Genomic DNA, 13,964 nt, shown 5'->3' on the forward strand with positions numbered 1-13,964 from the left:
AGTTCATTATTTGCCAAAAGAATGTTTTATACACTAACCAAAGTGATTTGGAATATAAAACTCCAAAATCTTATTAAAATGCGCAATATTGTCCAAACCAAACCGGTAAATTCTTACAAAATCTAATTTATTAATGTATCAACTTATAAGAAATAAGTATTACCTTGCATTAAAGGATGATAAAATGACAGTTTCAGTACGGTAAGTCCAAGAAAAATATTGTACTATGAAAAGTAAATTACGAAAATGTTAAAACGCTAAATAATTGAGACTTTTAAGTGGGATAAATTTTCAAAGCTTGAAATATAACTACTTATTTCTGTATAAGCCCTCTGTGTTTCAAATAAATACATGATGTGTTTTTCTTCACTTCTGGGTAAGAAGAGCCAATTGAGTCCTTCACCAAAACATAAAGCTACTTTTGCCCAAAGGTTTACACATGAATTATTTGGTTTTATTCAAATTTAATATCAGCCCCATGGGGTTAACTTTGCATGAACAAAGAGTAAACAAAAGGACAGAAAAAGAGGATACAGTACAGCACCCACATCCACGCCATTCAACTTTATCTATGGCACATAATTTCCTTCTGGGCGTACAACTAGCAATTAAATATAGGATACATCTGAAAGCTAAGTCGGAACTTCTACAGCAAACAAAACTCTTCCTGAGCAAATCTTGAGGCAGTCTCTCCTAGTGGAAAATAATTAGACTTCAAAAATACCTGCAAGGAAGACAGGAAACAAAAGAAAACACATGTCAAAAGATGATCAGGGCGGAGGATACGATCATATACACAGTCCAACGTATCGCTCGCCCTTGGGAAGAAAAACAAAGGATTGTAACTAAACCAATCCTTGTTATTTGCTCTCAGAGACTAGATTAGCTAGGGAACACTCAGTTCTTGCAGCGGCTTGATCAGGTTCAGCAGGGTATGGACAAATTGTAAATATCTGAAGTTGATACTTGAATTTGAGAATACATCATTTGACCCACCAATATTCTACGTAAAACCTAATTCAAATTACAAGCACAGAAGAAAAATATATCTGAACGAGAAAAATGACGATTTCCTTAATTATAGAAAAGGCTTAATACATCGGACTAAGCCCCTTAAACTTGCCAGTAAATATCATTTACATGCTCGAACTACGGCATGTTCCTATTAAGCACCTGAACACATGATAAAGCGTATCTATTACACTTGCGGTTAAAAAATTTGAATTTTTTAACCGCACGTGTTCTCAAGTGCCTTTGAGGAAAAGACCGAATTAGTCTTTGAGTCATCCTAATAAATCCTCGTAGGTAATGCTCTTGGTCTGCCTTCAATCAGTTTATCAGCCTAAGGCTTCACTCTATTACCTGTGTTGTAAGCTTTGCAGTCTTTGAAGTAAGGTTCAATGCTAGGAAAAAAGCTTGCCCTTTACATATATACATTAACCACTTAAAATATGGCGTCATCTTTAATTATACACATCAGCTTCAATTGGAACATGTTTGAGGTTTTACGGCTTATTAAGGCCAATGTGTATACTTAAGGGAGATGAGATATTTTAAGTGGTTGACATATCATCTATGTAATGAGCACTTGCAAACACACACAATATTTCCAAAATTTGAATCAAGAGTGTCTAATAGAAACACTTTATTATATGTTAAGGTACTCAATTGAACAAGTTGCGGGCAGTTCGAGTGTCTAAATGAAATTTACTGACATGTTTAAGGGGCTATCGATGTATTAACCTATAGAAAACAACTGATGCAGAACAACGGGCCGGATTTAACTTGTGCCAGTACATACATATACAAATATTGCTTCACAGAGGACAAATCAGAAACACTTCATGCTACAAGCTACATTACAGATTCTTTTATTTTGTTTTCCCTTTTTCAGGTACAATGCAAAAAACAAGAGAAAGAGAGAGAGAGAAGAGAAAAAGAGAAGTCAAAGGTGAAAAACATGGTATGTTGACAACAATGGCTCATTACCATACGTCCAGAAAGAAATTGCAAGATAAAAGAGCTTTACCTTAAACCATCAGGAGCATCAAACAAGAAAAATATTCTACGGAAACAAAGGCAGGCAACTGAGTCCCAAGTTCTCTGGAATTCCCATCATTAAGTTCAGATTCTGTAAGGCTTGACCAGAAGCTCCCTTAACAAGATTATCGATCTACACAAGGTAATTGGGAGTCAATTTAGTAAGCAAGACCTAATCTTTAACCAAACTATCACGTTCAGTCTACAGAAAAAAGCTGCTAAACTTACAACAGAGATTATTATTGCTCTCCCAGGAATCCGGTCTGGAAATACATTCATGAGGCAGTAATTTGATCCTCTAACGTGTCGAGTATGGGGAACTTCTTTGTTATTCAGCAACACCACAAATTCTTCATGCTGGAGAAGGTGAATACATACATATATCAATCATCCTAAGAGAAAACATAGCCTTTTTACTTGTGTATATGCAGATGAATGGTATATCATAACTACTTATCCTGGACTCTGAAGATGACAGGGTAACATCCCTCCACTGGCACAAAGATATATATCTCAAAATCATTTGCGGGTGGGATGAAATGTTATAGACAACAACGTCCTAATCCCAATACTCGTTGGGTCAGCTATATGAAGTGTAATATGTATTGCTATTAATTCTAGCCATGCTAGTTGAAAGTTGAAACAACTGGCTTGATCCAAACTAAGCCTTGGTTAAATTTGTATGACATAAAGAACCAGACTAGTCATACTACTCTTTGAAATTAATACTACTCTTTGAAATTAAGTGTCAAGCATTTATTGACCCAACGATCTAAGAAAATGCAGGTCTAATCCCCTCACAGCTAAATGTTCGGTAACTTTAAAAATTCAAGTTTAGCTCTCTTTCTCGACCTTCTTAGACAACAACCATTTCTTATCCGATTCAGCAAAAAACTTCTTAAATTCTACCTTCAGATAGTATAATAAACAATTTAACAGAACTGTAGCCTTCACACAAAAGATAGATTAGGTGGACTCCTTCAAGTTTCTCACATTACAAGGAGACCTCTTGTCAAAAGTTACAACTACAAACAGTATCTAAGAGTCACAAATGAATAGCATGAAGCCTTTAAACAAAATGAGAACTCTTTCAAATTTGAAAAGGAAAAAAAAATGGGATGTTATATCGTAAGCAACCTCAGAATACATTGAAAACAGAATTGGATTGAGGAATATACTAACAGGACAAATGGAGTTCTATTGGGTGAAGTGTAGAAATAAAAATGGTAATGAATCCATGAATTAAATGCTGCTCAGGTCATGCGGCGGAAAGTACAAACCTCATAGTAGTTACCAAGGTGATCTTTCAAATCCTGAGTTGTCACTCCTGGAGCCATTTCCACATAAATAGTCGATTGCATACCACGGCTCTGTGGCACAAAAAGTAACGCCGATAAAAAAAAACACAACCTAAGAGAATGACCTCCTGAGCAGGGCAGGTAGACAAACTTGAACTGGGTTCAGCTCTTTTTACCATTGGCATAAGATGTGGAGTGAAGCTAACAGTAACTTTTGAATTTGCAGCTTCCGATAATCCTTGTTCAATCTCTGGCACTGTAAAGAAAATCAGAACTCTCACTAGTAAAATTACACTTGATAAGAATTTCCTAAGCAAAACTCAGGTGAATGGAGATTTTGTCAGCACGAACTACCCTTTTTGCGAACTTCTGAATCCTTGAGGTACATTACATGATAAAAACAGGCAAATGGACGAGATAAACAATTGAACTTCATGCAGAATCAAAGTCACTCAACTAGTACCACTAAGTTAAAAGCCTTTGTGTTTCTGACATTACTTCTAAACTAACGTCAATTACAAAATAATATTGACATATTCATCAAACATTGAGTAGTGTGATACGATCCTAGTGTATTCGCTTAATAATAGTCTTCCATTTTACAGCAAAATACTACTTCTACTCTTCGAAGGAAAGAGTCATGTTTGCTATTTGAAAAGTCAGATGAATCTTGCTTCTTTTATAACTTCTTAAAATATTTTTTATCCATTTCTAAATTGATTCAACCTTCAGCTTGGTCGGATAGAGTATCATGTTAGAGTAAGATGAATTGTTAATTTTTAGAAATTCTAATATAGCTCTTAAATTTGTAAATTTTTCCATTAAAAAAATTTAAGAAACAATAACTAAGATAATTTGGTTTACCAAATAAAGCTTCATTATTCGTATAGCTAAAATGGATAACTGACCATGCCGATGTCTGGTTATACCATAAGAATGTATTCCTTCGGCTATTTCAGTGTATAAATTTGCTTCCTTTGCACCACGACCTGCAAGATAAATTTTGAGAAGCTGATTACTACTGCTGAAGTACTACAAGTGGCAGTCATGACTAGGAAAGGATACAGAAAAGTACAAAACCTGCTCCACTAACACCAGATTTGGCGTCAATAATTATGTTTCTTACTTCAATGAGGTTGGACTGCAGAAATAAAGGCAGAATCAACCAAGTGTGAGCCATTGATAAAACACAGGAAAGGAAAAACTAAATACATTAGAATGATACAGATGGTCGGGTTCTCAACCAAAAGGGAACGTCTTAAAACACAAATTGCTATATATAGATCCTTCCAATTTCAAGAAATCTTGACAAACTCACAATGCATGCAATAAAAGATATGCTTGTTTTCAATTTAGCCCCAAACCTTTATCAAGGGAATAAGAGGAAGTTGAACAGATGTTGGATAACAGCCAGGATTTGCAACTAGACGTGCACTTTGAATTTCTTTCCTTGAAATCTCAGTCAAGCCATAGACTGCTTCTTTCTGCATCAATCGGAAGTCATTCAATATGGTGAGCTTATATTGGTCGCAAAGAGAAATAATAAGAGGAAAACTAATGGAAGAATTCTCTCATTTCCACATATGAGACTCCAAATTTTCTAATTATGACTCTTGGTTGTACACCTTCACACAACATCATATATTTGTTTGTTTATGGGTGATATAACATTATATATTAGATAACATGAAGTTCTTTTTAATTTCAGTTTTCTGGGAGGACGGAGAGAAGATTTCATCTACTACCTGTAAAGCCGTTGCTTTGTGAGGCAGGCCATACCATTCCTCATACTCAGCAATATCTTGCAGTCTGAAGTCCTACAAGACCATCATGATGACAGTAAGTATAGAAGATGTTTGAGATGCAGAGTCAAGAAACAGTTTTAAGTATAGCAGAAGTATAAACTGAATGCCTACCGCAGAAAGATCAACAATTTTTAGATTTGTTGGGAGACTTTTGATAATTTCCTGCAGAATGTAAGTAATTAACAAAAATAAAAACTTAAATGCAAGGCTCAGAATCTCCATTAGAAATTATGATAAGCAAAGTGAGACCATCTTCCTTCGGTATGAGTGTATGACGCTAATTTGATTTTTGAAAATCCAAGACGTGAAATAGCTACAAACCTGAGTTGTACCATGTGGTAAACAACAAAAAACGGCATCCACAGCAGAGAAATCTGCATCCTTAACAGCGACTAGATTTGGTAGATCCTGTATGGGAATAGTCGATAAGGAACAGTTATAGAGATAATAAAATTAATACTTCATGATCTAAATTGAAAATGCACAATCCTTTTTCTCAGAACGAAAAGAGCAGGAACGGAATGACAAAATTCTAATAAAAGAGAGTTGGGTATTAGAAGAGACTCAATCTCTCTCATGATTCTTTCATGTAGTCATAAAGTCAAGTAAAAAGTAAAGATAACAAAACATATCCATAAGTAATTATCAAATAATTTCCTACTTTTCAGTCCCATATGACATCAATTCAAAAGTAAAGTCGAACAAGAAAGCACAAGAAAGAATACAATCATGCAAATATAAAGATACATACTTGTGTGACCAGGTGAGGAAAAACAGATTCGATTGTTTGGCCAGCTTTCCTGTCAGCCGTCATCAAAGTAATCTGAAAATGTGGATGATTTCGCAGGAGTCTAATAATCTGCAACAAATTTTATACTTGTCAAGTGAAAATCATAGAACCAAGGGCTACACATAGGGCTGTTCACAGTTTTGGTTAAAACCAAAACCAAACCGAAAATTTAACCAAACCGAATAAAAAAACCGACATTTGGTTTGGTTTGGTTTGGTATGGTTTGGTTTGGTTTGGTTTGGTTTTAAATTTGAAAAACCGATAATATTTGGTTTGGTTATGGTTATAGTAAAAAATAACCGAATAAATAACCGAACCAAACCGATAATTATATACATAAAATTTATAATTATTTATATGTATAATATTAACTTTTCATAAATAATTAAAGATATTTTATACCTTTTAATTATTAATTTAATTTTGGTCTACTTATTTTTAAGGCCCATGTCTTAAAAGAATATGTCCAAGTCCAACAATCCAAGCCCAACTCTAATAAGTCGTAAACATAAGGGTAAAAAGTAAAAATCCTACTATCTCTTTTCATTTTACATTGCCATCAGCATGTATTTCCCTTTATATGAAGCAAAGTTCGCCCTTGTGGGCCGTGAGGAAAAAAGAGCTTCATAAGAAATTTGAAGAATGTAGAGAGAGAATATTTGAATTGTCACGGCTAGTCATAAATTGAAAAAACGAACCAAACCGACAATAACCAAACCGGTGGTTATTATTTTACTTGGTTTGGTTATGGTTTTAGACATTTAAAAACCGACTAAATTGGTTTGGTTATGGTTTTAACCAATAACCGACCCAAACCGAACCATGAACACCCCTAGCTACACATGATAAGTCTAACACATGATCGTAACCAAGCAGAATTACCCGAAATGACATGATATTACACTGCAGAAACAGAAGCTTAACTTAATCGGATCAAATGAGTACAGAAAAAGGGCCATAAATGTTCTAGCCACATTTGACTTTCTAGCCAGTATCAAAATTACAATTGGAGGAAACAATGTTCTCTTATTCATCTTCCAGGATTTTTTATCTCATTTACAGCGCATAACTTCCAATGCTCAAAATCTCCTTCTCGAGTATATCATGAATTAGAATAATAAGTATATTCTTACACTAAGTAAAATCTCCAAAAACGACTTGACTATCCAGACAATATTTTAGAATAAATGGAAGATTCATTTTCCACATTATTCCCTGATTATTTTCACCATCTTCAATGTCTTTGAAACAGTATAGCAAGGACAACCTACTTGTCTTCCCAAATATTAGGAAGTATTCAAACTATCTTGGTTGTTTTAAAAGCACACAACAATCAGCAATGTAGTGCCAAAGGTTACTTTCCAGTTGTACCGTAAAGCACAAACCTCCCACGAGCCAAGTTCAGAACAACTGCATCCGCAGAGTCTCAAACAACGATCAAGGTTCACTCCTTGACCAAAATCAAAATTCTTCTTTTATTGATTTTTTATTTTTACTTTTTAGGTTTACATCTAAGCATGTTTATTGAGCTTAGTCTTAAAAATATCAGGGCAACATGTTGCTCTTTCTGCGTAGACAATAGCAACTTTCAGAATGCATCTGAGATAAATTAAATAAAAATATAAAATACGGGCAAGAAACAATCTCTACCAAGTGCCCTTTGCACCTTTATTTCGTTCTCAGAAGAAACCATGAATCACTCAAGCTAACTACTACAACAACAACACAACATACCTCGTGCAATCCCACAGGTGGGGTCTGGGGAGGGTATTGTGTACGCAGACCTCTCCGATAGAATCACTCAAAAAGCTAACTTTTTTAAAAAATGCAACGAAATGAAAAAAATGAATCTCTCCAAAAACTAATTATTCGTGCAAAGTAATAGATACTTATCAGACATCATTTTTCAAGCATAATGCAATAAAAGATCAAAAATTGAATGTAAAACTGAAGTGGGGCCCCAAAAAGGGGCTTGCACACACCTCAGAACCAGTGTAGCCACTAGCACCTAGCACACCAATACGCAATTTATCCAATTTGTTAGCTTTTCCATCCCCAAATTGCAAGCTTTGTGCTGGTGATGATGACGCCATCGAAGTAGCTCTAATTCTGAGCTTCCCAACCTTGGAAACCTTCAGTTCATCCTACAAAAATCACTTCATAAATCAGAAATAAGGAAAATAACAAGGTACATTTCATTTAAATTATCTAAACATAGATTATATATATATATAGAGAATTCATAAAGCCTAGCCTAACTATTTCTGGGTAAAATTGCAAACCTGATATTTCCAAAGTTGACCTCCACTGAAGTGGCTAGAACTGAGAGCAGCAAAAGAAGACATTGAAGTGGCTAGAACTGAGTTGTAAGTATTAATTTTGCAAAATTGAAAGGGTATTACTTATTAGTTCTATGTGAAGAGCAAAGCACAAAATTCACACACTTCCACCTAATGATGTCTATATGGCCCGATGATGAATATATAGAATCAACGGGTTTTACCCGACTCCACCTACTCCCATTTTACACGTGATTCGTGAGAGAACGTGGTATTATACTATGGTCACAACTTTTTTAACTCAAAAGTTATCAAAAGGCATCAAAATACCCCACTAAAAAAAAAAAGATAACAAAACTACTTTTACGCACTAAATTAGTGCGCAAGAGGATAAAAGTGTGTAATAGGGGTTTACTAAGCATCCCAACCCTTCATTCTTTTGAATAGTTTTGAAATCCACATTTTTTCCGTACTTTGATCAAAAAATAACGTCTAATATCATTATATATGTACCTGATATCTTTTTCTCGCTAACAATAATGTAGGCTCAACGCATCAAATATATCTATACATTTGATCGTCATTTTAGTGTTAAAAGTGTTTTTGTAATCGTTATCTTTAAGGTTTATTTTAAGCATCTGCTTGGAAAGCCACCCATCAAATAATGTTTATTGTTTTAATTGGCAGCGGGAATTGGGAGTATTAATATCCATTCTCAAGGCCGAGACTGGGTGTAATTACATTACTTTTAGTTTATTTATTTTTAATTTTTTAATTTATTTGTTATTTTCATTATTTAATTTATTTTTTATTTTATTTTAATTTCTTTCTTTCGATTTATTTTTTATTTCAATATAATTTCTTTTTTATTTTTACTTTTTAATTATTATTTTTTTAATATATTTTTATTTTTATAATATTTATATATTTCCTTTCTTCTCATTCAACTTTACTTCTTGTATACATATAATTATCGTATTTTTTTAGTTTTTTATTTTATTCATTTAGCATAACCGTGTTAATATTCTAATTTTGAAACTACATCTCTTAATATTAGAAAGAACGAGTCATTAACAAACTTACATATAATAAGTGACGTTATTAAAGGTTTAAGTGAGGTTATATATTTTCCTTTCTTTGAATTATATATTATTTTTGATTAAAACTTACTTACGTAACGTTGGAATTGACATAAAGAGATTATGTTAAATTTTTATTTTGGATTTTGAATTTATTATATTTTCGATTTTAAAATACTAAAATACTTGTTATTTCCCATATCGTATCGTTTATTTTTCACTTAATAATATGATGTAATCTTTTGTCAAACATTTAAATATAAAGATTATATTTATAAATATATATTTTTGTCAAACATCCAATCTCATGATATTCTCACAAAAAAAGGTATGCTTTTAAGTTTTATAATCAATTAAAATTAAAATATTATTAATTTGAAATTATATATCAATTATTTTTTACAATATTAGTTACAAATATATGATTATTAATTGCATATTTTCAAGAAAACAATGTATTATTAAATAACTAATTTAATATCATCTATAAAGGCACATATTTTTTAAATATTAATTTTAAATTTTTATAATCAAATGTTATTTTTAAATTAAACTAAATCGGTAATTACACTTGGGGCAAACTAAACAACACGCTTTGTAATTACACCTAATTACATTATGACAAACAAACGGTGTCATCAGAATTATGATCTGTGTAGATGACTAGGTCGGGCTTAGTAGTAATTCCACCCAATTCCACTCAGGCGTCCAAATAACATTAATCAATTTAGTTACTAGTAACGATAATAAAACTAAGATAACTAATTATCATTAAGAAAATAATACAAAAAAAAATATAATATTAACATAAAATCGTATATTTTATTTACAAAAATACAATCTCCATCTCCTAAGTCCCACACACGGAGGCTTTTTAATAACCTTAAGGCGAACGGACTCTTGAGATCTCACCATATCTCCATCCCTCCTCTTCCTCTTAATCTAGAGAGCCTACGTGCGTGATCATCCCGCGCTCCCTTCCTAAGGGGCTTGTTCAAACATGCTTCCATGGAGACTAAATCTGGGTACAAATGTGATCTTTCAGAGACAGATTGGAGCGAGAGGGATCCACAGCGTGTTATTAATGAACCAAAAATGACATATAAACAATATGGTTTAGTTTTATGCTAAAACTAAATACAAAATATAAAAATTAATTTAATACATTATTTTATTGTAAAAATCAAACTCGCGTGTCGAGCGGACTTCGAGATGGCGGGCTCAGGCCGCGAGAGACTCGCTCAGGCAAGTTCCGGCAGAGAAATCGGTGTTCGGGAGCAGAGACTCGGTCCACAGCGCTATAACGAACCAAAAATGAATATAAACAATATGAATAAAACTAAACATAAAGTAACATATAAACAATTAATTTAATACATGATTTAATCGTAAAAATTCAAACGTGCGCCGACGGCTCACCTGTGGATAATGCTCCTCACGGTGCGAGCGATAGTCGAAACATATCGAACTCCTTGAATAAGAAATCAAATTCAAAGACCGTATATACAAGTGTCGACGGACTGCAAGGTGCGATGCATAGAAATACGTGATCTAAATGTCGACGGCCGGCAAGAAGTCCTTCCGATATCAACGGATCTTCGATGTCGACGGAGAAGTCAGATCTCTCAAGTCGACGGAGGCTAGCCGGGCACAGTATATGGTCGTCAGGCTCATCTACTAGACCATGACCCCCTCTGGCCCCACCTCTTCTGTGGCCAGTCTCTCTGGCCCTACCACCTCGGCCACCGGCCCTACGTCCCTACCCTCTTCGCCACCACCCCTGAAGCACGCCGACTACGACCACCCGTCGCTTGCGGGACGCAGACCTTGATGCTCGTCGATACGTCCGAGCTCGCGCCGCGTCGCATACCACCTCGGCTAGTCGAAACCATCGCGCCGCATATCCGCATTGCCTCGGGGGCATCCATATGGTCCGAGCTCTCCCAACGCATCCTCTGTATGGTCCGTAGCTGTATTTGTTTGCAAATATTAATGATTGAATAAACTTGTAACTTAATACATAAAACGATTAATTAAGTTTAAAACTGATAAAACTTACCAAAGCCTCATACTGTCTTGAGAGAGCTGTATATCCTCGGCCATCTGTACGAGGCCTCGCGGAGTTGCCAATCAAGCTGCGAGTGATCCAAGCGTACCACCGCACGCGTCCCCAGATCGGAGTCGCATGTCCGACCATTGCGCATCCCCACCCTCTCGATCCTAACGCGGACTCGGGAGCTGCATAAAGGCCTGCCATGCATCAGTGACGGTCGTACGTTCGTCCCGCGTATAATGGTCGTGCTCTCAAGTCGCTTGCTCAGGTAAATTCTGTACATGGCCGAATTGTCAGAATGCGGTGGCGTGTGCTCTCAACGATGTCCATATGTATCAACGGACACACCGATTCTACGAGGGCTCACTGCCTCTACAAAACGCCCACACCGATCCAAAATCGATCATACTGCCGTCCATATAAAATCCTTTAAAAATAATTGAATTAGTTAACAATAAAAGACTAAAATAGTAAAAAAAAAAAAAATAACATACTAATTTTAAATCAAAACAACTTACCGTGTCTGACGTCATACGATCCAGCTGATCCCTGAACGGGAAAATACTATGGTGCATATCCACATCTCGGATAACGCCTCCTCACGTCCATCTTCGCGCGTATGGAATCACCTCATCAATATAGTCGAGCGGAAGGTCAGCAGCTACGGGCTAAAAGGTCTCATCCTAGTCCACACCTATATCTGAAAGGGTCATAAAAAAAAATTAGTCGTCATTTCAAAAAGCTATATTTAGAATAAAAATACACATACTCAAATATAGTACCTAGAGGAGCGGGAAAAATGCAGCGATATCGGTCCTCACGCCAACAGACGCTCGACGTAATCCGGCGATACAAAAGCGAGTAATGCCAGCGCGCCCAACCCGTAACATCCCAACTCGTCCGTATACATCCGAAGGGCGCAAATACCTCAAGCTCGCGTGAACCCCGACGTGTTCGGGAGCATGATGCCCGAATAACGCGATGAGTACGGACGAGCACGTTGGTCAACATCACCGAGATGTGTCCTCAGTAATCTGATGTCGCATATCTACGGCGCGCAAGTGCTCGAAGAGGAAGACATCGGGGCCGACTTTGTCCTCATATACGACCCTCCCGAGGCGCGAAACCGGTGAGTCCAGTCAACAACCCCGTCGATATGACGACATCTCCGCTGGGGCTCCCGAATAACCAAAGCACGTTCCACGACTCCGGAGACCGTAAGGACCTCCACGTCCTGAAGGGTGATGGTGGCCTCGCCGCGTGCAGAGATGAAATGTATGGGTCCTGCCGCCATCGCTCAATCATGGCCGTCCACGCGAGCCCCCGTCATGCCGACGCGATCAACAGCGACGCAATGGTAGATACCGCCCCGATATAGTATCTCTATGACACGAGGATGTGGGGGTTGAGATGCTAAAATATCCGCTTGCTCACCACAACTCGGGGACGGACCAAACAAAGCGGGGTCTACATCCGAATCCCATACTAGTTCGGGACTGTCTTTGCCATCGTAGTGAAACACTACGCCTCGGCGGCCCCGGATGAAAGGGCGGGATCCATGGAGGTGTCATATCTGTTTTACGCATTTTTAATTAATCATTAACATGTAATATTAATTATGTAATCTTTTATTAAAAATTATACTAAGGATGTTCAATCCTAAACTGAAGATGTTCAGACCTAAACTAAGGATGTTCAATTATACTAACTAACTAAGACTTTAACAGGAAATTATATTAACTATCTAAATTTGCGAATTAATAATTGTTAATAATTATTATACTAACTACAATTAACTAACTAATATTCTATTAATGCTATTTTAACTCTTAAACTAGGGATGTTCAAACCTAACCTAAGGATTAAATACAACTAACTAATAAATAAACTGAGGATGTTCAATTATGCTAACTAACTAAGACTTTAACGGGAAATTATATTGACTATCTAAATTTGCGAATTAATAATTGTTAATTAATTATTATACTAACTACAATTAACTAACTAATATTATATTAATGCTATTTTAACTCTTAAACTAGGGATGTTCAAACCTAACCTAAGGATTAAATACAATTAACAATTAGCTAACAAATAATTAACAATTAGCTATAAATAATTAATTAATGAAACTATTAACAAATATTTAATAACTAATTAATAAATAATTAACAAATAAACAATTAGTTAACCCGACAATTAAGAAATATGAAATAAATAATCAACAAATAAACAATTGCCTAACAAACAATTAACAATTAATTAATAAAAAAATTAAAAAGAAAAAAAGGGGCAGTGGACTGCCCATTTGCGCATTAATTTAGTGATCCGCAACTATTACACAACAATCATGCTTAGGATAGTAATATATTTAACAATGTAATACAAAATTCATAGTGAAATACCTAGAATGAAAGTGGTTTTTAGTTTTTGAAATCGAGTTTTACGCCGCTTTATTCCGAGATCAAATATTTGAAACTTGTTCCTTGCCTTGAATATACCAAGAATATTGACTTTTGCGTTAAAAAATAACACAAACTCGATGTTTTTAGAAGGTGGGACCACCGAAAACGACCTGGAAAGCCATTTTTTTTTTTTAAATGGTGGGGCTGTCGGGTGG

The 13,964-nt window shown here is 35.5% G+C and overlaps 1 protein-coding gene across 1 annotated transcript; it reads right to left on the bottom strand.

Annotated features, from left to right (window-relative positions):
• Positions 1-380: 380 nt before the first annotated feature.
• On the bottom strand, positions 381-8,408 carry LOC132064934 (probable N-acetyl-gamma-glutamyl-phosphate reductase, chloroplastic). Its single transcript, XM_059458109.1, has 14 exons — positions 8,216-8,408; positions 7,916-8,077; positions 5,895-6,002; positions 5,465-5,551; positions 5,255-5,305; positions 5,084-5,155; positions 4,703-4,822; positions 4,419-4,479; positions 4,247-4,327; positions 3,515-3,594; positions 3,321-3,410; positions 2,269-2,397; positions 2,030-2,173; positions 381-724 (listed from the first exon to the last, which is right to left on the bottom strand). The coding sequence occupies exons 1-13, from the start codon at positions 8,276-8,278 to the stop codon at positions 2,066-2,068; spliced, it is 1,212 nt and encodes a 403-aa protein (XP_059314092.1). The 5' UTR covers positions 8,279-8,408; the 3' UTR covers positions 381-724; positions 2,030-2,065.
• Between the last annotated feature and the right edge of the window lie 5,556 nt (positions 8,409-13,964).

The sequence above is a fragment of the Lycium ferocissimum genome, chromosome 7, assembly GCF_029784015.1.
Source record: "Lycium ferocissimum isolate CSIRO_LF1 chromosome 7, AGI_CSIRO_Lferr_CH_V1, whole genome shotgun sequence".
NCBI lineage: Eukaryota > Viridiplantae > Streptophyta > Magnoliopsida > Solanales > Solanaceae > Lycium > Lycium ferocissimum.

Excerpts from the sequence above, each read along its gene's own strand:
- LOC132064934 (XM_059458109.1), bottom strand. The coding sequence starts at position 8,278 with ATGTCTTCTTTTGCTGCTCTCAGTTCTAGCCACTTCAGTGGAGGTCAA. Across the intron at positions 6,003-7,915 it reads GTGGCTACACTGGTTCTGAG|ATTATTAGACTCCTGCGAAA; the intron begins GTGTGTGCAAGC and ends AATTTGTTGCAG. Across the intron at positions 5,156-5,254 it reads AAATTGTTGATCTTTCTGCG|GACTTCAGACTGCAAGATAT; the intron begins GTAGGCATTCAG and ends ATGGTCTTGTAG.